Raw genomic sequence first — 24,808 nt, 5'->3', positions numbered from 1 at the left:
ACTCTGAGATCCCCTATCACTGAGCAAGATGGCTGGGGAGAACTCCCTTTTAGGTAAACAAATAGGTGGAACCCTCTTCTCTCATAAAAACCCAAAGTCAGCTTCCAAGGACATCTAGTAAAGCCAGCTAGTTCTCCTAGGAGAATTGTGGAATAGGGGTTTAGTACAGCAGGAAGCAGGGGCAGGGAACAGAGAAGTCAACTGAGTTCCCATCTTGGGATGCTTTGTGTATTAACTTAGCCGGGAATGTTCTTGCCCTAGATGAGAGTTTCTTAACCTCAGTGCTATTATCATTTTAGGCTGGATAATTCTTTGTTACAGAAGGCTGTGATGGATTCTTTAAGAACGTAGGAGGGGTTAGGGCGCCTGCTGAGAATGAAAAGGTAAATTTGGGTAGAGGCATGGGGAGGGTAGCAAAATGTCAGAAAAGTATTTCACAAAGTGAAACAGGCACAGCACTGGTGATTCCTGGAAGCGATTATCCTGGGCACATAGGCAATGTTGTTTTTAAATTGTAATAGTTATGAATTTATTTTATTGTAAAGGTTTGCTCAATTTTATAGTTTTGTTTTTATTTGGATGTTTATTAGGAAAAAACAATTAGCACATCAAACTGGATATTTGATGGATATTACGTATAAAGCAAAATGCTGTTTTAAAATGGAGTCAACTCCAGGAAGTGTAATTAGTAAACATGAACTCAGACGCTACTTTGATCAGACAAAAATTCCAAAGGTGGTGAGCAAAATTTTGAGAAACTTTGATTTAAATATGATATCCAACAGGCAGTTGGGAAAAGTCAGTGCCCTGCTGAGACTCCTCCTGAAATCACAGCTTTGTCGTGGCTCAGACAGTAATTCTTCATTGAGAAGCTCCTGTGCTTTCACAGGAGCAACTGGATGTTGCCAGTAACTGTTGAAAATACTGGATTTTCTAGAATCAAGGCAAGCAAGATAAACTGGAGGGTGAAATAGTCCACTTTTTTTTTTTTTTTGGCTTAAAACCACACAGATTTCTTATTCTGCAATTCTGGAAATCAGAAATCTTACGTGGGTCTCACTGGGCTGGTATTGAGGTGACGGCAGGGCTGTCTTCTTTTCTGGAAGTGCTGGGGGAGAATCCATCTCCTTGCCTTTTCAGCTCCTAGAGGCCGCCTGCATTTCTTGGCTTATGGCTCCGTCTGTCTTTCAGCTGAGTCCTTCTCTGCTATCATACCTCTAGCTCTCTCCCGCCTCCCTCTCCCTGCTGTCCGTTCTCAAATTGAGCAACTCCTACCCCTCTTGCTGGTCTTGCTGTATGTGGAAGAGAAGGGGACAGCAACATATAATTATTGCAGGAACCTAGTATGGTCATAAAGTTCTGAACTCTGCTGTGAAAACAAGTGAGAGTTAACCACGAGAGCTGAGAACATCTCTGGGGTGACATTTCACCAGGCAGGCAGGGATGACAAGAAACCGAGGGAAGTGACATTATGAAAGCTCAGAGGGATGGAATGGCATGATGAGTAGGTGTTGTGTGAGATGCTCCAGAAAGGTCTTCCTAATTCCTTCCTAATAGCCTTGATGGTTGAATGGTCTAGTCACTAGAGTGCTGCATTTTACTCAAAGGTTAATACATCCCTTTTAAACTGTGCTATCCTTTTTGGGAGGACTAAGGCAGGAAGCTGTGATCATTGCTTAGGTTTGGTTACAGCCCAATCTAGACAATGGGTGTGGGTCACAGAATAGAGAACAGAACTCATGAGAGCAGCCAAGGATCTGGAACCTGACGTTGCCTGTGTGAAGTGTTCTAGGGCAATGTCTCATGAACCACAGGCCACCGATTAATTAGAAGACGGAAATGGACAGTTTCTCAGAAGGCCTCACTCAAAGATGACTATTCACATAGTCATTCATCAAATATCTACTGGAAGTATAGTTAATGTTGTGGGGGCTGTGTTGGATGTTGGGAATACAACTGATTGATATGACATGGTCCCTACCTTCATGGAGCTTACATGGAAGCAACTTATGTGAACTAGCAAACAATCACCGTTGATTTGGGCTTTTCCAAAGCCATTGGAAATGTCAGTGCAAAAACAACAGAATTTAGAGGCAATACTGGTTTATGTTCACTGAGACAAGTCCTCTATATATTCACTACGTTGCATCTTTAGATTCTCCACAGAGCCAGCCCGGGAGACTGTGGTATGCTCTTACAGTTGAAAAAATGCTTTCAAATTGCTACTTTCCTAGAAACATCTCAGTTTGCCACTAATCCCAGGCATGCCTGTGGGAAAGCTAGAATGCCTTGATGGCAGTATCCACAGGCTTTTCCTTAAATGTTAGCAAATATATACTAATTTGTTCAATCCTTTTAAATACTCCAAACAATGGGCTAAAGAAGTAACTGGATAAGCATGGAAAACATCATAATTATGGGAAAGAGTAAAGAACTTCAAAGTTCATATTCTTTGAGTTCTGGATATCTCAAGACTATATCCAGTAGATGTCAATAGCTTCTTAACTTGGGGTCCTTGGAGTCCTAGAGGGTCAGTTGACTCCCATCAGGGTAATCCATATATTTCCTGAGGTTGTATGGAAAAATGTATAGGTATGGGCCAGAACTCTCATCAGATTCTCAAAATGACTCCCTGAAAGTCAAGAATTACTTCTGTAGATCCCTAAAAAATGCTCCCATGAGTGGTCTCTATGAGAATAGTCATGGATGACTTTACACAATTGCCATAGCTCAGGAGGCAGTGCAGCAGGACCTGGGAGACCTGGTCTCCTGTCCCAGCTCTCTTGTTAGAGCCACATGACCTGTACAAGTCTTGGCCCATCTGGGCCTCAGTTTCTTGTCTATGAAATGGGAGAAAGGATGCTCTTGCTTTTAGGTTTCTGTGTGGAATGATTGGATGTATGTGAAAATGCTCTAGAGACTTCAGGGTGCTATCTAAAAACAAGAGGCTTTAGAAAATGTTTACTCTCTGTACCTGTAGCACTGTTAAGTTCTTGGTCACTAGAGGGAGCTTCAGGATTCAGGGGAGAGAAAAGCCCTTGGCGTGTCTCCTTTTTCTGAAAACTTAAGGCCTCTATGAGGAATTCTTTTAAGAAGTTTTACATTTTAAAAATGTCCATTTAGATTTTTCTTTGGTTTTTATTCAGATAAAGATCTATAAAGGCATATATGACCACAGTTCCTTGTGACACAGATTTTCCCACCCATTAGCCTATAAGTTTCTTCTGAGTTTCTCTGGCATTAAAAAAAAAAAAAATGGTAGAAAACAATTTTCCAGAAGGCTGTATGAAGAAAGGACTTTTCCATTAGCAAAGTTGATTCATTATAAATTTTATGACACATGGTAATGGTTGTTTGAGGATATTTGTGCCCAGGCAGGATGGGGAAGTACATTGTCTGCCTTTGGCATGAAATTAGAACTATTACTTTGGGTTTTCTGATGGCACTTTCTGCAGTTCTTAATTGGTGTGCTTTTTTTTCATGTTAAAGCTTCCCCTTTGAAAGCAGCTACACCAGAGGACCCAGATCAGTTTAAAGGAGGAGGTATGAGAGAGTGAAAGACACTAACATTGCATATTAGGGACTCAGGATCTCACTGACTTACTGTATATTTTGGGGAAATTTTTTCCCCTTTTAAGACCTCAGTTTCTCTCTCTGCTTCTAGCCAATACTGTATCCCCTCTAGCCCATGCATATACACCCATGGTCAGATGGGTTTTCTTCATGAAATAGGGAACAATCAGTGACCAGATTCAGGCCCCACATTATGCAAGGCAAAATTTTGTAGGAGCACAAAGCTCTTATATTTATTTGATTTTCTTTTTTTTTTTTTTTAATTTTTAACGTTTATTTATTTTTGAGAAAGAGAGCAAGAGCGGGGGAGAGGAAGACAGAGAGGGAGACACAGAATCTAAAGCAGGCTCCAGGCTCTGAGCTGTCAACATAGAGCCCAACATGGGGCTTGAACTCATGAACCTGGAGATCATGACCTGAGCTGAAGTCGGACGCTCAACCAATTGGGCCACCCAGGTGCCCCTGTATTTACTTGATTTTCAATCCAAATGTATTTGGACGAGGTAGAGTCTTGTATTTCTCTTCCTTGTGGACCTTCAGATTGTATGTATTTCAGTCCTGCAGTGAAACATGACTGCAGAAGACAGCGAACATCATTGTTTGTTTGTTTTTTTTTTTTCCGCCCACGCACATTTGCATGTAAACACTTACTTGTAAAGACTTCGTTGCTAGTAACCCATTAGCAAAACTGGCCAATGAAACAGTCAGGCACAGACGTACCGCATTTTCTTGATTCTTGATTTTAATTCTTAAAAACCCGGGGCAGGTCTATGATTTATTTAAAGAACTGTTGACCACCCCGCCTGAACAGCTATTTTAAATCTATGGTGTTTCCTGTAATCAGTGGCCTTTTGGAGTTGAGGAAGTATTCTAGGAAAGACTTTATTTTCATTTTGTATATTTTTCACTTCTGGATGCTGAAAAAGTTCTCTCCGCTGCCACATTCATTCCCTCGTTGCGGCTACTGGTGTCTCAGAAGTCACCCTAGCAGAAGGGATTTCCCTCTGCTGACAAAGAGGCGGGAGGCTGCAGGTTATAAAGGATGAAGCCCTGCTCCGTCCGATCTTTGCAGCTTCTGAGAAACAGCTGCCTATCCATGGACAGGCACTTGTTGCGTGCGGGCTTTCCCCCTGAAGTCTAACTCACGAAGGCTAATCAGCTGGCTTGGGTCAGAACATGTGAGCAATAGGAAATTTTTGAAAACGATGCAAAATGTTTGATCAACAATTTCATTAGTGATTATAGTCCGAGCTACTTTCTCCCCTTTTTCTTTCCCAGAGGCTACTGTTTCTTCTTATAGCTTTCAGGGAGTGAAGGTCAGAAGGTGGGTTATAGAATCACTGTTCCCTAGTTTAGGGCTTCACCAGTTTTAAGGCACCTATGCGTCATGGGGGGCATCCTGTTAAAATGCAGATTCTGATTCAGCAAATCTGGGAGTGGGGTGGGAGGAGTTGAAGGTCTGCTTTGCTGAGAAGCTCCTAGGCAGTGTGCCTGCTGCTGGTCTTTGGAGCACACTGGGTAGCAAGCCCCGGTTAATTTTTCTCTCTCTTTCCTGTTTCGAGCTGACACATGTTCATAGGATTAAGAATAATTTTTCTAATCTGATCCACAGGCACTGTCAGAAGCGAAGAATGAATAAATAATGATTTCAAAGCCTGTGGGAAATCATGAGGTCACAGATCCTATCTTCCCAATTAACAGTTAAGCTTGGTAAGCCATGACTTTGAATTCTAATTTATTGTAAAGCAAAATATGGAGAATAGACCCGCAGTGTGCACAAATGCAGAGAAGAGAACTCAGGCCGGTCTGCCTTTTTTCATGAGACGGCAAAGCAACTGTTTATTGGAGGTCATTATTATCGTTATTATTTATTGGCAAGCATTGTGTTCTGTACTGCATTGAAGTAGGAATCCGGTGAGGACTGAATGAGAAATTGTGTACCAATTCCTCTGGCTCTGAATCATCTGTGTACTTTCTCTTCACTACCAGGAACCCAGTCTAATTATTGCTTACGCAAAGGGATGAATCTTTCTCAGGTGTGAAGAAATTTGGGATCTTGTATATTCTCAGGACAGCTATTTTTCGTGTTTTCGTACTGAGTTTTTAGACTTTTAGTTTGGTTTATTACATGTTGCTTTGGATCTGCTCTTATTTCCACAATTTCTGTTTTCTTGGTTACACTGTAAATTCATTGTAATTGGTGGTCATTTCTTCTATTTTATGGGCCTGGAAAATTGGAAGTGTATTTTAAGCTCATCATTTTTAATTTCCTCAATATCTGATTTTCTACAAGCTAGCCTTGAAGCACATTTAATGATGGGGATTTTAGTACTTTACATTTTATCCTTGAATGACTCTGTTAGGAAGACCTTCCTAATATTTTTCAAATATTTATTTATTTATTTATTTATTTATTTATTTATTTATTTATTTAGAGAGGGTGAGCACAACGAGGGAGGAAGGGAAAGAAAGGGAGAGGACAATCCCAAGCAAGCTCTGCACTGTCAGCGCAGAGCCCCATGTGGGGCTAGATTTCACGAACTGTGAGACCATGACCTGAGCCAAAATCAAGAGTTGGACACTCAACCGACAGAGCCACCCAGGAGCCCCAAGCCTTTCTTAATTTTGGATCAAGACTTATCTGTGGCTTTTGCTCACTAGCCTGGTTTTACTCACTGGGGGAAATTCCTTTGTCTTGAATAGAATATGGACACAATACATGTTGTTGAGTAACTGACTTGTTCAGGCCCAGCACTTGGGGGATCCCAGTACCTCTGCTACTTCCTCATGCAGCAGGGTAGCCTTCCATGTCTCACATGAGATATAAGCCTGGGGTGAGGTCCAGAGCCACACTGTCAGCCATGGGGTGAGTCAGGGGAAGGCAGGACAGTCACTGCCCATAAAGCCTTAATGCTGCTTCATTCCAGGGGCTTAAGATTTCCTGCATCTCTTTCTTAACATTCAGCCTGACTTAAGCCCTTCAATAAAATGCAGGATAAGGATTCATGATTACTCATGAATTTTCACACAACCACATCATTTGACAGGAATCTTAGAAATGGCTCCAAATTCCAAAAACTTTATCTTTTCTTTAGTTCTCACAGAAAGCAAAATTTAAAACTGGCGAAGTTGGACTCCAGTCTTCCTCTCCCATGTGCCTTTCAGAATCATTCTACCCTTCCTATTTGATGCTCCATGGGTGACCTGATCTCCCAGGCTTCCCCCCGCAGGACCATCCTATGCCTTGGGCCCTTTACTACCTCTTCCCTGCTCCCTTTTCTCACCAAAATCTACCTGTCTAGTGTCTGATGCTCTCAGAAGCTGGTTTTAGTCAATGTGACCTTGGCTGTTAATGTGTTTTGGTCCCTTAACAAATACTTGGTAATGTGTAAGATAGCTTTTGTTGATCTGCCTGTCTCAGCACTGTAATTCCTTAATCCAGTCAAACCCATGCCTCCAGATGGCCCCTAGGTAGTAGCTTTTTAGTGGGAATGGATAGACATCATGATATGATCACACATGAGAAATTGTTTTGAGGCCCTTAGCACAAATATCTTGCTTTCTCAGAAATAGCACCAAGATGCCTCAGTCACCCAACTCCCATTAGACCATGCCATGCTTCTTGTGAAATTGTTCCTCTCCTGAACAAAACAGAACACACACACACACACACACACACACACACACACACACTCAGGAACATAGTTCTTTTTAATTGGCCCTAGATAGGATGTGTTTGGATTCCTCCCTCCATAATAAATAGAGGGCCCCTTAGCACAACTTTATATCATGCATTTCCTCATTATATGGTGCTAGTTCTGTTCTCCATAAACAGTATACTGCTTTTACTGCATGGGACTATTAATCACAGCTGCTTACTTTGTTCCAGGTACTGTGACTAGGGCTTCATGGGTTTCTCATTTGGTGTTCATGACAAACCTATGATATAGGAAGAATTATTCTCATTCTACTGATGAGCAAACTGTATGGTTCAGAGAGGTTAGACAATTTGCCTAACATCACGCAACTACTGCATTGCAGAGACAGGGCTCAAACGAATGTCTGTCTGACTGAGGCCTATGCTCTTAACCATGCAGCTTTCTTTGCTCAACAAACAGAGCAGAAACCTAAGATGAGTGTGAGATTTTTCAGATGAGCCCTGTTGTGTCCACCTTAAACATAGCATTCCTACTTCACAGAAGTCTAAAAAACCTACAACTTGCTCATCCCTATTCTCCCAGCTCTCTATCCCCTTTCTATGCTGGTTTCTGGATGCACAAGAATAACAAGTGTTTGTTATTTAATTACAAGGATTTATTATGGGGGGAGGGATACTAACACATCCCATCCAGGGCTAATTAAAAATAACTGTGTTCCTGAGAATATGTGGGGAGTTTTGTTCTGTTTTTGTTTTGTTTTGTTTTTGAGAAGAACAATTCCAGCAAGAATTCTTCTTGGCACAGGAAGCATGGCATAGTTTAATAGGAACTGGATGTCTGAGGTATCTCTGCTATTCTGAGAAAACGAGATGGTTCGTTACCTTTAGTGACTAGGAAGTGGAGTTGCCTACAGTGTCAGGTTTGGGCATAGGTACCTGGGCCTGGATTTGCTATATTTTGCTAAGGACAAAATATTTGCTATATTTTGTCCTTTTTTGAAAGGACACCTCCATGAACTTCTCTTTTTGGGACAAAGAGAATAAAAACATGTCAAAATTCTGCTTTTAGCGTGGGTTTGGAACTTGAATTTATCTTGTGCGCATAGTTCTGGAACTGCCTGCCACAGCTCCCCAGCTGAGAAATCAATATAAAATGTTACTTTGGGGGGTGCCTCAGTAGCTCAGTCGGTTGAGCATCTGACTTCGGCTCAGGTCATGAAATTGTGGTTTGGTTCGTGAATTTGAGCCCCACATCAGGCTCACTGCAGTCATTGTGGAACTGGCTTCAGATCCTCTGCTGCCGCCCCCCCCCCCCATGCCCCTCCCCTGCTTGCACTCTCTCTCTCTCAAAAATAAATAAAACATTAAAAAAAGTTACTTGAAGCCAGTGATATCCCAGATAGTGATAACTTTGGAAGACCTGGAAGCCACTCTGAAAAATAGATTTCAAGATAAAGTACATTATTCAGGACAAAGAAGTTTATTTCATAATCTAGAACAGAAATTCACCATTTGCATGTATTTAATAATATGGCCCTCAGAGTTAAAGCAGAAATCAATTGATTTGTAAAGAGAAATTTAAAGGTCTATACATAATAGATTTTTAAAAACATGTCTCTTATTAATTGATAGATTAGGAAATCAAAAATTAGTGAAGATACGGAAGATTCAAACAGCCCAATTAGCTAGCTTATTCTAGTCTACACATATGTAAACCAACAACTGATCACTTGCTACACTACAAAGGAAATCTCATCAAATACCAAAGACTCTGTAACATACAGGATGTATTCTCTGACCACACTCCAATATAGCATGAACTCAGAAAGAAAAAGAAACTTGAAATTACTCTATATTTTGGAAAATTACTGGGGTGTCTGGGTGGCTCAGTCGGCTGAGCATCTAACTCTCGATTTTGGCTCAGGTCATGATGTCACGGTTCATGAGTTCAAGCTCCACTTCGGGTTCTGGGCTGACAGAGCTGAGCCTGCTTGGGATTCTCTCTTTCTCCCTCATTCTTTCCCTCCCCTGCTAATGCACATGTGCACACACACACACACACACACACACACACACACTCAAAATAAATAAACGTTTGGGAAAAAAATAAAGTTACAGGGAAGGAAAGGTACTTCCAAAGACTATTTGGTCAATGCAATAGTCAGTTTAAGTTATGCTTCAGTAATGCACAGAGCTAAAATATCTAAGTATCTTAAAACAATGAAGGTTTATTTTTCATTCATGGTACATTTCCGATGTAAGTCTGCTGGGAGCTCTGTTCCAAATTTTCCTCACTCTGGGGCCCATGCTGATGAAGCTTTCACCACCTGGCATATTACCAGTTGCAGTGGTAAAGGGAAGACTACAAGGCTCTTAACAGTTTCCTGCTCCCAAATGACATACATCACATCTACTTGTGTTGGGCAAAGCACATCTATCCTCATGGCTGATTTCAAGAGGGTGGGGATCTGACCAGAAAGAGGAGAACAGGACATGTCAGTGACCAACACTAATGATTATCACAAAGAGGAAACGATTATGAAAACAAGGAAATATTTACACCTAACGAATAATGAGGGGTGCCCAAGTGGCTCAGTCGGTTAAGCATCTGACTCTTTCGGCGCATGTCATGGTCTCACAGTTTGTGAGATTGAACTCTGTGTCCAGCTCCTTACTGAGTGTGGAGCCTGCTTGGGATTCTCTCTCTTCCTCTCTCTCTCTCTGCCCTGCCCCTGCTCATGCTTGCTCTTTCTCTCAAAATAAATAAACATTAAAAAAAAGAATAATGAAAAGGTACCCTATTGAAACTTGTGGGATATAGCTAAAGCGGTCCTTAGAGTAAAATTTACAGCTTTAAGTGATTATATTAAAAAAAGGAGACTGAAAATTAAGGAGTTAACCATCTATTCAAGAAAACAAAGAATCTCAAATATCGTGGAAAAAAGATAGTGAAGATAAGAGACGCATTAATAAAACAGTCACAGGAAATAAAACTGTAAAGAATTAAAAGAAATAAAACTTATGATATGTTGGGCTCCTCAGAAGCAGACTCTGAGATAAAGAAGAGTGTGTCCTCAACCTCTTAATGCATTCCAGAGTAGTAGATCTGTTATCTATTTTCAGTCTAGGGAGAAGTATGGAAGGGGGTAGTGAAAGTCAGACAGGGAAAAAGAAGGTGAACAAATGTACAGTTTTGCATCGGGTCCCGCAGAAGACAACAGTAGCCTGATCCCATGTAGGCTTCTGAAGTATGAATTACACTTCTGGGATGTTCCACCTGGGGACTTCCATGTTCCCACAGTTTCCAGTTATTGGCCAAGGGTTAACTGGAGTGGATGTGAATTTCCCGACCCTTTGGCCTCTCTTGGGCAAAGTGGCTCCAGTAGCCTGAGTAAGGACAGTCCACTGAAGAAGAGTTTTAGGTATTGGCCATTGGAAGCAAAACCACCTGAATCTTGTCACGGGCAAAGGAACACTACGGGATCTGGGTAAAGCACATGTCTGCTCCAATGGACTTAAAAAAAAAACAAAAACTATTAATATGGATAAGCATTTAACATAAAGGTTTTTTTTAAAAACTCAGCATTTACAAACAATATTAGACATGAAAAAGGATTCATAACCACATGTTGCAATTGACAAGAAGATAGTATTATGCCAAAAAATTTAAAAATAACAGAAATGATCAATGTCCTAGGAAAATATGACTTGTGAAAACTATCCCAAGAAGAAATGGAAATAGGAGTACAACCTTTATCATTAAGGACATGGAATAAATTGTTAATAGTTTACACCCTACCCCTTCCTAGGACCAGATGAGTTGGCTAAACATTCTAGGAACAGGTAATCACATGCTAATGCCAATCTTATCAAAGAGTAGAAGATAGGGAACATTTTTCACCCACTACAAGGAAAGTGTAAAAAAGGAAGATTACAAACCAACAACATTTATAAATATATGTGCATAAATAAGCAAAATACTAGAAAATTAATGACTGTGTTAAAATAAAGTTGGATGCTCAACATCACTAATCAGGGAAATGCAAATCAAAGCCACAATAAGATATCACCTCACACCTGTCAGGATGGCTAAACTTAAAAAGACAAGAAATAACAAGTGTTGGTGAGGATGTGGAGAAAAAGGAACCCTCATGCACTGCTGGTGAGAATGCAAACTGGTGCAGCCATTGTAGAAAACATTATGGAAGTTCCTCAAAAAATTAAAAATAGAACTACCATATAATCTGGTAATTCTACCACTGGGTATTTATCCAAGGAAAATAAAAGCACTGATTCAAAAAGATATATGCACCCGTATGTTTATTTAAGTATTATTTACAATAGCTAAGATATGGAAGCAATCCAAGTGTCCTTTCAGAGATAAATGGATAAAGAAGATATGGTATTGATGTGGCATCAATATATATATATTGATATATATTATATCTATATATATCATATATCTATATATATCAATATATATCTATATCTATATAAATATATAGATACATCAATATATATCTATATCTATATAAATATATAGATACATCAATCTATATCTATATCTATATCTATATGAACAATGAAATATTACTCAACCATAAAAAAGAATGAGATCTTGCCATTGACAACAGCATGGGTAGACCTAGAGGATATAATGCTAAGTAAAATAAGTCAGAGAAAGACAAATACCATATGATTTCACTCATACGTGGAAGTTAAGAAGCAAAACAAATGTAAAAACAGACAAACAGACTCTTAAATACAGAGAACAAACTGGTGGCTTCCAGCAGGGAGGAGGGTGGGGGTATGGGTGAAATAGATAATGGGATTAAGGAAAAAAATGGATTTATCATAGGAATGCAAAGATGGTTTGACATTAAAAAGATTAAAGGAGGAACACCATGTAATTATCTCAATTACAGTTGAGATAAAAATGTAATAAATGTAAATGTAATACCTATTCACGATGAAAAACTCTCTTAGCCAACTCTTAACAAAATAGAACAGAAGAAAATTGCTTAATTAATAAATGGTGTTTACTAAAAACCTATAGTAATTTTTTTAAGTTTATTTATTTTGAGAGAGAGTGAGAGAGCCTGAGTGGAAGAGGGGCAGAGAGAGACAGAGGGAGAGAGACAGAATCCCAAGCAGGTACTGTGCTGTCAGTGCAGAGCCTGATTCGGGACTCTAACTCATAAACTATGAGATCATGACCTGAGCTGAAATCAAGAGTCAGACACTTAACCCACTGAGCCACCCAGGCACTCCTACAGTAAATATTTTTAAAAAGGAACTGCTAAAATATTTTTCTTTAGAATCAGGAACAAGACAAAGACTCCTGTCAATGGGGAGGAAAAGGCTATAGAAATAGAGAACATCATGTTCATTGATGTCATGATTTGGTATCAAGCAGGTATCAATTCCTCCAAATTAACTTATAAATTACAACAAAAATCTCAATAGAGTTTTTCCTGGAACTTAATCAGGTAATTGTCCACTTGATATGAAAGGACAGAGGTCAATAAAAGAGAGAGAGAGAGAGAGAGAGAGAGAGATAAGATGGGTGCAGAAAGACATTGGAATTATTCTACCATATAAATTTATTGTAAAGCTGTAGTAATTAAGATTGTGTAGTGTTGAGACAGGAATAGACACCAGAGCCCATAGCCCAACCTACAAAGATGTGTAAACTCAACATATGAGGAATGTGACATTATCAGTGTGGAAAAGATGGTATTATTAGGGATAAGTGATACTAGAAAGATTGGCTATCCACTTGGAAAAAATATGTATTATGTTCCTACCTCATGTCTTAATCCAAAAGAATACCAGGTAAATTATAAATTCAAATATCAAAACTGAGTATTTAAACCTTGTAGAAGAAAATACAGGAGAAATATTTTTATGATTGGGGGATTTTTTTTTATTAATGTTCTGAGTTTTTGATTTCTAAACGAGAGAAAGGACTGATGAAAAGACTGATAAATATGATGGATTAAAATAAAAATAAAACTTTTGGACACTAATAGCAATAGCCGTTTGTGAGGATTAAATATGTTAATACATGAAAAGCAGTTAAGATTTACTGTGTGGCTGAATACATAGTAAGCACTACAAAGTACTTGCTATTATTATTTCCTTTATTTGGTGTTTTCCCCCATGGTAATTGCAATAAAGCTAGTTTTACCATGTATTTTTTTCTCCTTAAGGCACACACCTAGAAATGCAGAAAAGAATATAACTAAAGGAAGAGCATATTATCTGAAAAACAGTGTGAAAATAAGTATTTCACTCTTAGGCAAACTTGGCTATTATTTTAATGCAGGAATCTTTTCCATGGGAATCGGGTCTTCATTTGCATAAACTCTGTAGCTTGTGGTCGTTTCTTGGTAATGTTAGCATAGAGCAAATTCCTCTTGGTGACTTGTCTTGTGTGCCCAAGAATGCCGCTGCTGGCATCTCATAGGAATGTAATTGCTGGAAGCATCCCAGCAGGTCAGAGACTGCCCACTGCTGGGAACCAAACTGGTTAGTGTGGAAACCAGGACACTTCTCCATAATTCACTTTTGACCCTGGGTCATTTTACCTTTCCATCCCATTCCTTCCACATTTATCTCTTGGAGGCTCCTGAAATAAACAAGTGGACTTAAATTTCAGCTTCCATGAAAGACTGCCCAAAATATTGGTATAAGCAGAAGACAAACGTGTAGAAGTTCTGGAGGTCTTACATATTCATTTGACAGATAAAAATCAGAAGATTCTGAGCTTATGGAAAGTGAAGGGTGGCCTTTAAAAAAAAAAAGTCATTCCTCAAAATATTATTTCTGGCCCCTGGGCTGAGTCCCTACTGTTTCAAAAGGCTGTCTCTCTAAAACCCAAGCTCTTCTGCATTACAAATAAAGTATTACCATGCACCCCTTCAGTAGCAGCAAGAGCTGTTTTTGCTTCAACCCATAGCACAGTTCAGAAGGTCAGACGTGACCACAGTATCTCCTGTTATTTCAGGGCTCACATGTGTTTGCCTTGGCGCCATTTCCCTGGCATTTGGTTTCCGTTATTTTTCCATGGGCTTGGCTTGCAGGAATCAAAGAAGCATATTTTTGAGAATAAGCGAAGTGCATAAAGATGAAGTATTCTGAACTGGTGGTGGCTGGACGTAGTGGGAGGGAATGCACACCTCCTGGGTTACCTTTGGTAGCAAGGCTCTGACCCTGCATATGGCAAATGTGGGTAATGGTGGACACGAAGGGCTGTCCCACTCAGCAAGGCTGGACAGCGCCTCCCTTCTCTTTCCCCAGACAGAAGTCAAGTTCAGCTGTCCCAGTTCAGGTTCAGGGTGCTTAGGGAGGCCGAAGCTAAGTACCGAGGACAGTGACTCCCTCCCTAGGTGACAAGCTTTCCATTTTAGCATTGAGTGACAGCTGATTGTTGTCAATGGGAAGATACTGTGATTGGCCCTTTGCTATGGCTTGTTCTGGTTTCTGCTTGGGGCTCTCTGCAGAATGTGAGTCTGGGAAATAGGCATTCACTCTGTACAAAGCGTGATAAAGATCACTACTGTGTGGTTACACTGATGGCAGAGACCTCAGGGCCAGAGTTTATCAGCCGGTAGGTGCCATGTGGTAGAGGAGGTACTGGGCTGGGGTGGGAAGGGATGGGGTGTTGTGCAGTGGTTCCCAAGCTTGTCTGCACCTCAGGATCACCTTGGGAAGTTTCAAAAACTACCCTCAATCTGTGCTCCACCTCAAGAGGCTGTGCTTTCACTGGTATGCAGAGTCACCTAGATGTTAGAATTTTTAAAAGGTCCCCAGGTAATTGGAGAACCACTGATATGGCAGTGAAGAGCCCAGACTTTGAAGGTGCACAGCCCTACTTTGAGTCCCAGCTCCAGCATATAGTAGCTGTGTGACTTTGACCAAGCCATGAAAACTTTCCAAGCCTCAGCTTTCTCATCTTTAATATGGGGATGATCTATTCTCCCTTATGTAGTTCCTATGGAGATCAAGTATAAACATGCTACATTTTTAGTACAAAAAAGTTGGGTCACTAGTCAGAGATCCGACCAATAGTGCCAGCTCTGCTGTTTTCTAGCTGTATACTGGAAAGGTGGTGTGGTAAACCTTCTGGAATGGTCTTTGGAGTCCTATTGGTCTGGGTTTGAATCCTGGCTCCACTGCTTGACCTTGGGTAAGTGTATTTACCTCTGTGGCTCCATTCCCCTCATCTTTAAAATAGAGGTTTGTTCTTCCCTTACAGGGTTGATATGAGAATTAAATGACATGATACATTTATCTTTAGGTTAAACAATATGAAATTCCCTTTTTGTGTGTAGGTTAAAAATTGTAGAATATCAGCAATCTCATGTGTTTAATCTAATATTGTGTCTTCAAAGACATCAGTAGTAGCAACTACTATTATCACTATTAATCAGTATGACCTTAAGGGAATTACTTTACTTCTGAGAGTCTCAGTTTACCCATCTGTAACATGGACACTTGATGATGTTGCTTTCTTTATAGAATCTGTTCAAAGCTTTAAATGAGATGATGTTTGTGAAATCACTTTGAAGCTTATAAGATATTGAGGAAATCATGATAACTTCAAAAATGTTCTTGGAAACTGGACATCTCATATTTACATAATGGTAAATATTCTGGGAAAAGTTAGAGGTGTGGGGAATTGAGTTACAGAGAGAAGCTCTTGGACTTTGGGATTAGGACAGATAATTAAGTCTGTTGCAAATTCAGCACCACTCTGGCATTAAGGAGAACAAAACCATGAGGCTTGTGGCTCCTATCAGAGGCAAACTTGCATTATGATTGAGGAGAAGTATTGTATTATCTGTGCAGGCATAACTCACTCTTATGTAATGCCTACCACATGCCAGACTGTGCTAAAGTTCCCTGCATGCATTATCTCATCCCATCCTTTATGAGAACTCCAGTTTTCCACATGTGAGGAGAGTGGGGCCCAGAGAGGTTAAATCATGCATCCAAGTCACACGGGCACAGGCATAATAATGAAAGACATCCAAGCAATGATGATTGTGAAAAAACCTTGTGGCAATGAATGAACTAAATCATAACAAATTGTAACAAATATCGAAATAGTTTACCCAGAACTCTTTTGTGCTTTTCTATTCTTCCCTTTTAATATAGACTTTTAAACCAGAGCATAAGCATTCTTTAAAGAAAAGGTCTCATCGCTTATACTGAGGACTGATGAACCATAGTTTTTGATTCTTGACCTCATTTTCATCCCTGACACTTTGGGTGGCCTTGGGTGGGGAAAAACTTCCCCATGTCTATAGTTAAAATGAGTCTAATAATGTCTCCCTTGAAAGTATGTCATGGAGGCTAATTATCATAAAGTCATTTTTGTGTGTGTGCTTCTGATGTAGGCTAGAAACCCAAAGGGCCACCCAGACTTAAGCCCTGTGGTAAAATCTTGGCTTCTTTTGGACATAGACAAGAGTATTGCTTCTTGGTGGGTTTCCAAACCCTCTTGGTGTCTGCTCTTTGCATAGGGCAGTGGTGATCTCTTTTTTCACATGCAGCATTACTTGGAGGAGGTTACCGTAAATCCCCTGTGGTCAAGGGGTAAGTGATACCATTTATTATAAAGTTACTCAGGAAACATTTTCAGCTAATAGAGATCATTAAGACAGTGACAATGTCACTTGATATGTTCATGATCCAATAGGGAGAATACTGGTCCACATAGGAAAAACTTACAAAGAATTGACTTTCAGTGGAGAGACAGTGGCTCCAGTGAATTCTAGAGCCTGGCTTCTTCAAGTGTGGGCCATAGTCCACCAGCATTGTTTTATCACCCGGGAGCTTGTCAGAAATGCAGAATCTCAGGCCCCAGGCCAACACTGCTAAATCAGATTCTGCATTCTAACCCAATCCGCAGGTGGGTGGAGAGCCTGTGAAAGCATGAGAAGCTCCTGGCTGCTTGGAGCAGTGGTGGTAGCTGGGAATTTCAGATGACATTTCAGATGTCACTGCTCCTGTCCCAGCCTTGCTGCCACTCTGCCCCCTCTCAGGTGACACAGATTGGGTTTGATTTATTGCTAAAGTGCAATCTCACCTTCCCGTATGATTTCTGACCACGGCTACTACAGTGGGTTATGCAATCCTCAGTTGAGAAAATGTCTTGATAAAAGCAGCTTTTATCACAGTATTTGTAATCTTGTTATATTTTGATTTGCTACCTTTTTTTTTAAAAAGCTCAAAATATTTCCTTACCTGCAAAAAAAAAAAAAAAAGTGAGAGAGAGAAAGAGAGAGAGGGAAGGAGAGAAGGAGAAGAAGAAAAGAAAGCTAGGGAAAGAAGAAGCAAGCATTTGAAGAAACCAAATGTTTAATGGTACTGTTATCCATCCTCATTGTGGGGTAAATGCATTTTTTGTTAATATTTAAGGATGTTTTATTTCAAATTTTTTAATGCAAATCCTTTGCCAATAATTGAACAGTATCAGTGAAAGAATATGGCAAACCAACTTATTCCTTTTTTCTTTTTTTCTTCCCTTTGAACTTATAGGCTAGTTTTAGACTATTTTTTATAGACTACCTTTTTATAGACTATTAAGATGACCAAGCTATGATGAGGTGCCCCAAAATCTTCCTATCATTGTGACTTGGTTTTGATTGTTATTCTCATGAAGCTGCACATAACTGTTACTTTAAGTCCTTTTAAAGATAACTTGTATTATAGCTGGAATGATCTTTGAAAAATATAAATTCGAACTCCTGATAAATTACTTTATCTGGGCATTTGATCATCAATGGCTGTTATTGTGAAAAGACAGACAACCAGGTATTGTATCCCTCTGAATGCAAGTATACAGTACCACTTAGGAAATACTCCTACCAAAAAGATAGAAATTGAATCTCACCAAGAGTCAGTATCTAATTACCAATGTACAGGTAATGTAGAGGTCACTTACCTACCAACTGGGCATTTTGGAATGCTTGCTCTTGGGTCACTCTGTCTGGGAGTCCAGCTGCCATGCTATGAAAGGTTCAAATCACATGGACAAGCTACATGTACTCACTTTGGTTGAGAGCTCCAGCTGAGCTCCCAGTTGATGGTTGTCATCAGCTGTCAGCATACAAATGAGCCATCTTGGACATCCAGCTGACACATGACTACAACTGCATGACAAATCCCAAATAAGAACCACCCAGCTGATCCCAGTCAGATCACAGAACCAAAAGAGTTAATAATAAATATTTGGAGGCATTCAGTTTGGGGATGATGTGTTAAATAGTATTACGGACTGAATGTGTCCACCTTCCCCCTCCTCCATTCATATGTTGAAACCCTAACCCCCATTGTGATGGCATTAGGAGTGGGCCTTTTGGTAGTAATTAGGTTTAGATGAGGTTATAAAGACAAGGCCCCATTGATGGGATTAGTATTCGTATAAGAAAAAGAAGACAGACCTGAGCTCATTCTGTCTCTTTGCCATGTGAAGGCAAAACGAGAAGGCTGCCTCCTGCAAGCCCGGAAGTGGTTCTCACCAGGAACTGAAACTGCCTGCTCAGTGTGTGTGTGTGTGTGTGTGTGTGTGTGTGTGTGTGTGTGTGTTTAGTGGGCCACATGCAAAATGTATTTCTTGGATGACCTGTGATCAAACAGTTTGAAAGTTACTGTACTGGACTAGAGGACTCTGTTACGGATCTGTGAGTAATTGATTAACAGTTGTGAAAATAAAGGAATTTAAGATATTTATTGCAGTGGACCCCTTTGGAATGGAAACAACTTTCTGGTGCTACAGGCAATGGGGATGGAGCTGCTTTTTCCCACTTATGCCCAAGGGACCCACTGAACCCTTATTTTCTTCTTCCCTAGCCCAACTTAATTGAGTGTATTTTTATTCTTCCCTTTTTATTACTCACTTCTTTTCTTTTTCCCTCTTCCCTTTCTTCCTTCTTTCTTTCCCCTCTCACTTTCCTCTATCTCCCTTTATTTTCTTCTCTATTTCTCCCTTTTTCTTTTTTTAAATACTGTTTTTATGATGTCTATTTATTTTAAGAAAGAGACAGTGTGTGTTTTCATGTGAGAGTGGGGGAGGGGCAGAGAGAGAGAGAGAGAGGGAGAGGGAGAGGGAGAATCCCAAGCAGGTGCTGCAATGTCAGTATAGAGCCTGTCATGGGCTCAATCTCACCAACCATGAGATCATGACTTGAGCTAAAATCAAGAGTAGACACCCAACTGATTGAGCCACCCAGGCGCCAGCTCCCCCAACCCCTGCCCCGCCCCGCCTTTCTACTTTTCCTTCCACCATGTTGCTTTTTGGGTACAGATCTAATGGGCATGCTTTCCTTCACTTCAGCACTAAAGATATCTAAGATGTCATTAAGCCTTTAAGATAAATGCTGTAGGAAAAAAAATGCTGTAGGTCTTTTATATTCAATGTGTGGCCCATTGGCCAGTAGCCTTAGCATCACCTGGAAACTTTGAGAGTGTAGAATTTTAGGCCCTGCCCCAGACTTGCTGAAACAGAGTCTGCATTTTAACAAGATCCTATGTGATTCTTATGAACGTTCAAGTATGAGAAGCACTGCTATTGCGTTGATCTTCTTAAATCAAACAACCATTTGAAAATCTGTCATCAACATGGTCATGGAAGATATTCCACTCCCTTGAAAAATAGATGGGGTTAGGGATGGAGCAGGTATACAGATGTGAGGATGTGGATGTCTGGATGGGGAGGTGGTAGCTTTCCCTGGGACACTGGACATAACATGTTTACTCATGAAGGCAAATGTCTGGCTGTCCTGATAAATATCAGGTCTTGTTTGTCAAGGAATGCTAGGTAATGTGGTTTGTGGTTTCAGGACCTGTTGTATATTGTTAGATACCAGCTGGAGGACAGGTTGGTTACTTTCAGTTGACTCAAAAAGGGGCATCATTCTGCTTGTTTTCCTTGTCTGGGAAACATGGAATGAGTTGGAGGTCATCCACTGAAAATGCATCTGTTATAAGAAGGGTAGCAAGTCCTGGATTTCCTGGGACTGTCCCAGGTTAATACCTGCTTCCCAGAAAAATTAATGGTGGCCACTTTCACATTTAAATGTGTCTGAACTTGAACAATAAATTGTGGTCACTGGTTATAATACAGTCCAGTGGGAAAGAGATCTTTCTTAGGGACTGTATAAAAATTAATCTAACAACCTGGAGAGAGAAACACCCTGGATTCTATTTGTTGCTAAAGCCCAAAGCCAGAAAAAAGATTTCCCCTCAATCAATGGCCCCAACACTAGATATTTGAGGGCATTTTGGTCACCTGGAATGTTTTGAGCAATTCCCAGATTGGTGCTCATTCTAAGATTTATCCCTTGTCAGCTTAGTCTAGCCTCTGACTTATCCAGTCTTGGTAATCTTTCTGGTTATGCCTCCACCTGATACCAGACCGTGTTGTTTTTGACTGCCTTGAACTTCTGTTGCCACCCATGGCACAATGAAGAGTACATTTCTGTGAATTTTAGATGGCTTCTTTGGTCTTTATGTCTCCTGATTTATATTTAGGATAGAGGAGATGGTGCTCCAAATAGTTGAAATTCCTTATACCTTCGATTGGAAATAGAAGGTTAATGCATTAGTGCGAGCAAAGAGGCAAAACATTTTTAGACCAATTTATTTCATTGAAATTCTGAAACTGAAACTAGATTTGACACCAGATGGTTAGGAGAGGCAAGATGGAGAACTATCAAGACAAGCTTCCTAGGACTCCCCAGCATATTCATTGTCAGTTCTTCCTGATGCATTTCAAGGGCCGTAAAACAGGTCACATAAAGTAGATCCAAAGCTCTAGGCTCTGTAACCCTGCTTTGCTCTTGGCTCCTGCATATTTAAGGTGGGATTCAGAAAATGCGTTTTCCCCTTCTGTTCCATCCAGAAGCTGCTAGGCAAACATTCTGGTGGTGCTAATGGAATTTCAGAGCTGACTTTTGTTTGTCAGTCCTGGGGCAAGGCCCTAGCAGAGCTGGGGTGAAGGAGCATAAGCAGGTGGGCTCCAAGGGGTGTCTACACTTGGCTGGAACGTATTGTGATGCTGTCTCGGGTAGTTGGTATTTGTTTTTCCAGTCATGCTTTGTCCTGGGAGGTGTTAGATTTCTTTAAAGCCTTCGTGACTCATGACCCCAGGAGAGTTCAGATTCCACTCCCTACCTCCTCTACCCCATTTGCCTTGCTCTTCAAAATGAACATAGCAAAGTCTCTTAGAGTGGTCACTTGTTGAAAGTATAATGTGGAGAAAGCACTTTGTGTGCTGAAAAGCACTGCACAGTTGGGAGAAAGGATTGTCATTTTGAGAAATTTGTTTGTGGAGGTTGATTTTCTACACATGTTTTCAAATGACAGAACAGGGCTTATCTTTCAAAAAGGATCCATTGGAGGATTATTTCCTCTTCCACATTTTCTGCCAAAGTGTTTGGAATTACCTTCTGAGCCAGTTTTGGAGACACATTAGAGATTTGGTCTCTGTAGAGTTTCACCTCATTTTTGACCTAAACACCCCTGTCTGTCTTGGTCTCCAGACTCGTTTATCAAACTTGGTACAAAATGCCAGTAGGCTTTTCCAGCAATCAAAACCTCCCTCTGAATGTTGTAGTTTTGCCATTATTGAGGAGATCCAGTAGAATACACTGAGACTTTTCAGGCAAGTTCCAAAGAGGAGTTTTAGAATTATTGCTGTCTTTGGGATAAGGGTCCAACTTTACAAGGTGACCAGTATGGAAGTCAATATTTATTTGGAACACACACACACAGAGCAATAAATCTATTCCAAAGATCAATCAAGTCACTTTTTTACCATTTCCCTAGTGTATAAATACATAGGTTTTTTTTTGTTTATTTGTTGTTTTTGTTTGCTGGGTTTGGTGGGATTAGCCAGTAAGTAACTAGTAGTTTGTATGTTAACTTACTTATAAATAAATCCATCCATCCATCCATCCATCCATCCATTCAAAATATGCTTGGCATTTGTATTTCTAGGGTAAAGAAGACAGGGTCACTACCCTCATTCAAATGGGAGACATAGTTGAATATGAATCAAAGAATTACCCAAATAAATGTGAGCAAAACAAAACCCACTAGAATAAGTGCTGAGGAGGAAAGGAACATAATGGAGCTAAGAGAGAGTCTGAAGGACAACTGTCCTGGTCAGGGAGGGTCTGCAGGAGGACCAGAAGTGATCTGGTGTAAGGGGAGGAGAGTGCGGGAGTTTTCCAGCTGGAAAGGGCAGCTTATGTAAAACTTCTATAGCAGGAGGGTTGGGGAAAGGTTGGAGGAACAGAAAGAAGTCCAGCATGGCTGTGTCTCAGAGTGTGGCAAGATATAAGGATGGAAAGGGCATGTGGGACCTTGTAGGTAGGGGGACCACATAATTTTTTGTCCAAATGGAAGCATTGGTGAGAGTAAAATGAGGGGTGATTGACAATGACCAAAATAGTTGTAAATTCCAACTATCCTGGACAAAGTAGGACATGTACTCCCCTTACTTACAGACCATGCCAGGGATTTTGGTCTTTAGCCTAAAAGCAACGCTAAGCAACCTTTCAGGTTGGGATGAAATGAGGACAGGATCACATTTGCATTTTGAGAAGATCTTCCTGGGTATACTGTATAGACAGGAATGGCAGTCATTTCCTTAAATGCCAAGAGTCCTGGTTTGATTTGGATAAATTATCTTTATGCTCCAACCTCCTTTCTCTGCTCCTGTCCCAGTGCTCAGCACACATCTGTGCAGCAGCTGCAGAACTGGGATTCCAGAGGCTCTGGCTCACTTGTAGAATTATGAGGACGGTGCCTGGCAATGGAGTGTTCCCATTAGTGCTGCTCATGTTCACATTGTAAGCGTGATGCCTTCCACATGCTCCCGTTTCATTCTGATCCTCCTGGGGCCAGGCCGGTAATTAACTCTTAGGAGGAATTGAGCCCAACCTAGTGTCTTTCATTGCTAAAATTTTCATAAAGACAGGGCCTGTGCATGCAAATCAATAGGAACAATGTCTTGAATTCTCAAGGTTCTTTGTTCACATGCCAGCGTCTCTTCTAGAATATGTCTCTTAAAGAGTTGCAGAGTTGGAAGGGGCTTTATGGGATAAGAATCCCTTCTATGACCTATTGAGGAATGGTCATCCCAGCTCTGAACACATCAAGGGATCTCAAGCTCACTCCCTCCTAGGACTCTGTCTTGGCTTTGCTCATTTGTCTCCATCTGCATTTCCACACTCTGGTCTGAGGGCCTGTCTTCTCTCCCCTAGGCTGCTGCAGTGGTCTCCTAACTGGCCTCCTGCTTCTCCTTTAGCCTCTCTCTAACCTGTGCTCCACACCTCAGTCAGACTGCTTTTCTAACAGCAAAACTCAGTCAAGGCAGTCCCTGCTTAAGGCTCTCTAACGACTTCTCATTGCATTATGGTTAACACCTGACTCTTCTTACAATGCCCACAAAGCCTTTTTCTGCCTGTTTCCCCAAACTCCTCACTCACCATCCACCTTCTTACACACTGGACTCCAGCACTGTTTGCCTTCTTTTGTTTTTCCAGACACACAAACTCTTTTGCCTCAGAGCAGTTGCCTGGAACACTCCATTACTGTTTATGTAACTGACTCCTGCTCATTCTTTAAGGTCTCTGGTAAAGTGTCAAGTACACGGAAAGGTTTTTCTTGGCCATCTGTTTACAGTTCATCCCTCTTATTAATCTTTATCTTAGGCCCTTTTATTATTTATAACACATAGTTTATAATATTTTTTAGTTTGATTGTTTTGTTTCCTTTTTTTTCTCTGGTGCCCTTAGGGACACTTTGAGGGTGGGGGTCATGCTTGCCTCCTTCACTGCTGCTTCCTCAGTGCCTAGCAAGATGCTAGCCTCCATTTATTAGATGTGTTCAATAAATATTTACAGAAAGAATTAACAAACAACAGTGGGTTATTTTTTGTTTAATGGCTTGATTTGTTGTGCAGTAATTTTTTAATTTGGACCTTATAGTTATGATTATCTTTTATTACAGTTCTATTTGAAATTCCCTTTTCATAGTAAAGACCTCCCACCTGGCTCCAGATATTTGAGACCATTATCTTATTGTTTCTAAGGCTCCTTTTCTCTACTCCGAACACTCCCAGTCTTCTCACTCTGTGAAATGCCATCTTGTTTGATTCATGCTATTATTTTTTCAGCCAATCAAATTCTTTTTGGATTCAGAATGGGTCACCTACCATAGTTGCTATGCCTCTGTCTCATGGGCCACTTACACATTTGATAAATATGCTAGCTAAGTCCTTTTCCATTTCACAAGCAAATGTTGATTGTCTCTAGAGAGAGTCCTTTTTTTTTTTTTTTTTTTTTAGGCAATGATAACTTAATGAGCCCATGGAAAAAAATAGAGACCTTTGCATTAAAGAGAAAGCAAAGAGTTGAATACTTCAACCAAGAAGCACATTTTTCTATAGATATCTAGATGACATTCCAACTGGATGTGTTGCTGGCTTTATACACTCAACATATTTGAAAAGAAATTTATAAATTATGACATATTCTAGTTGGCCATTTAAATCGTTTT

The 24,808-nt window shown here is 40.4% G+C and overlaps 1 protein-coding gene across 4 annotated transcripts in view; it reads left to right on the top strand.

The window, feature by feature from the left end:
* The window catches only part of CCDC34 (coiled-coil domain containing 34), a 188,373-nt gene that overhangs the window by 73,803 nt on the left and 89,762 nt on the right, over positions 1–24,808 (top strand). For all 4 annotated transcript variants that reach the window (XM_042958105.1, XM_042958107.1, XM_042958106.1 and 1 more), the window contains exon 5: positions 5,186–5,283. In XM_042958105.1, coding sequence (XP_042814039.1) covers positions 5,186–5,208 — 23 coding nt within the window. In that variant the 3' untranslated portion in view covers positions 5,209–5,283. The remainder of the gene's footprint in view (positions 1–5,185; positions 5,284–24,808) is intronic.

This window comes from Panthera tigris, chromosome D1 (genome assembly GCF_018350195.1).
Source record: "Panthera tigris isolate Pti1 chromosome D1, P.tigris_Pti1_mat1.1, whole genome shotgun sequence".
In the NCBI taxonomy this organism is placed as follows: domain Eukaryota; kingdom Metazoa; phylum Chordata; class Mammalia; order Carnivora; family Felidae; genus Panthera; species Panthera tigris.
The sequence above is the reverse complement of the archived record's forward strand: the minus strand, read 5'-3'. Positions and strand labels throughout refer to the sequence as shown.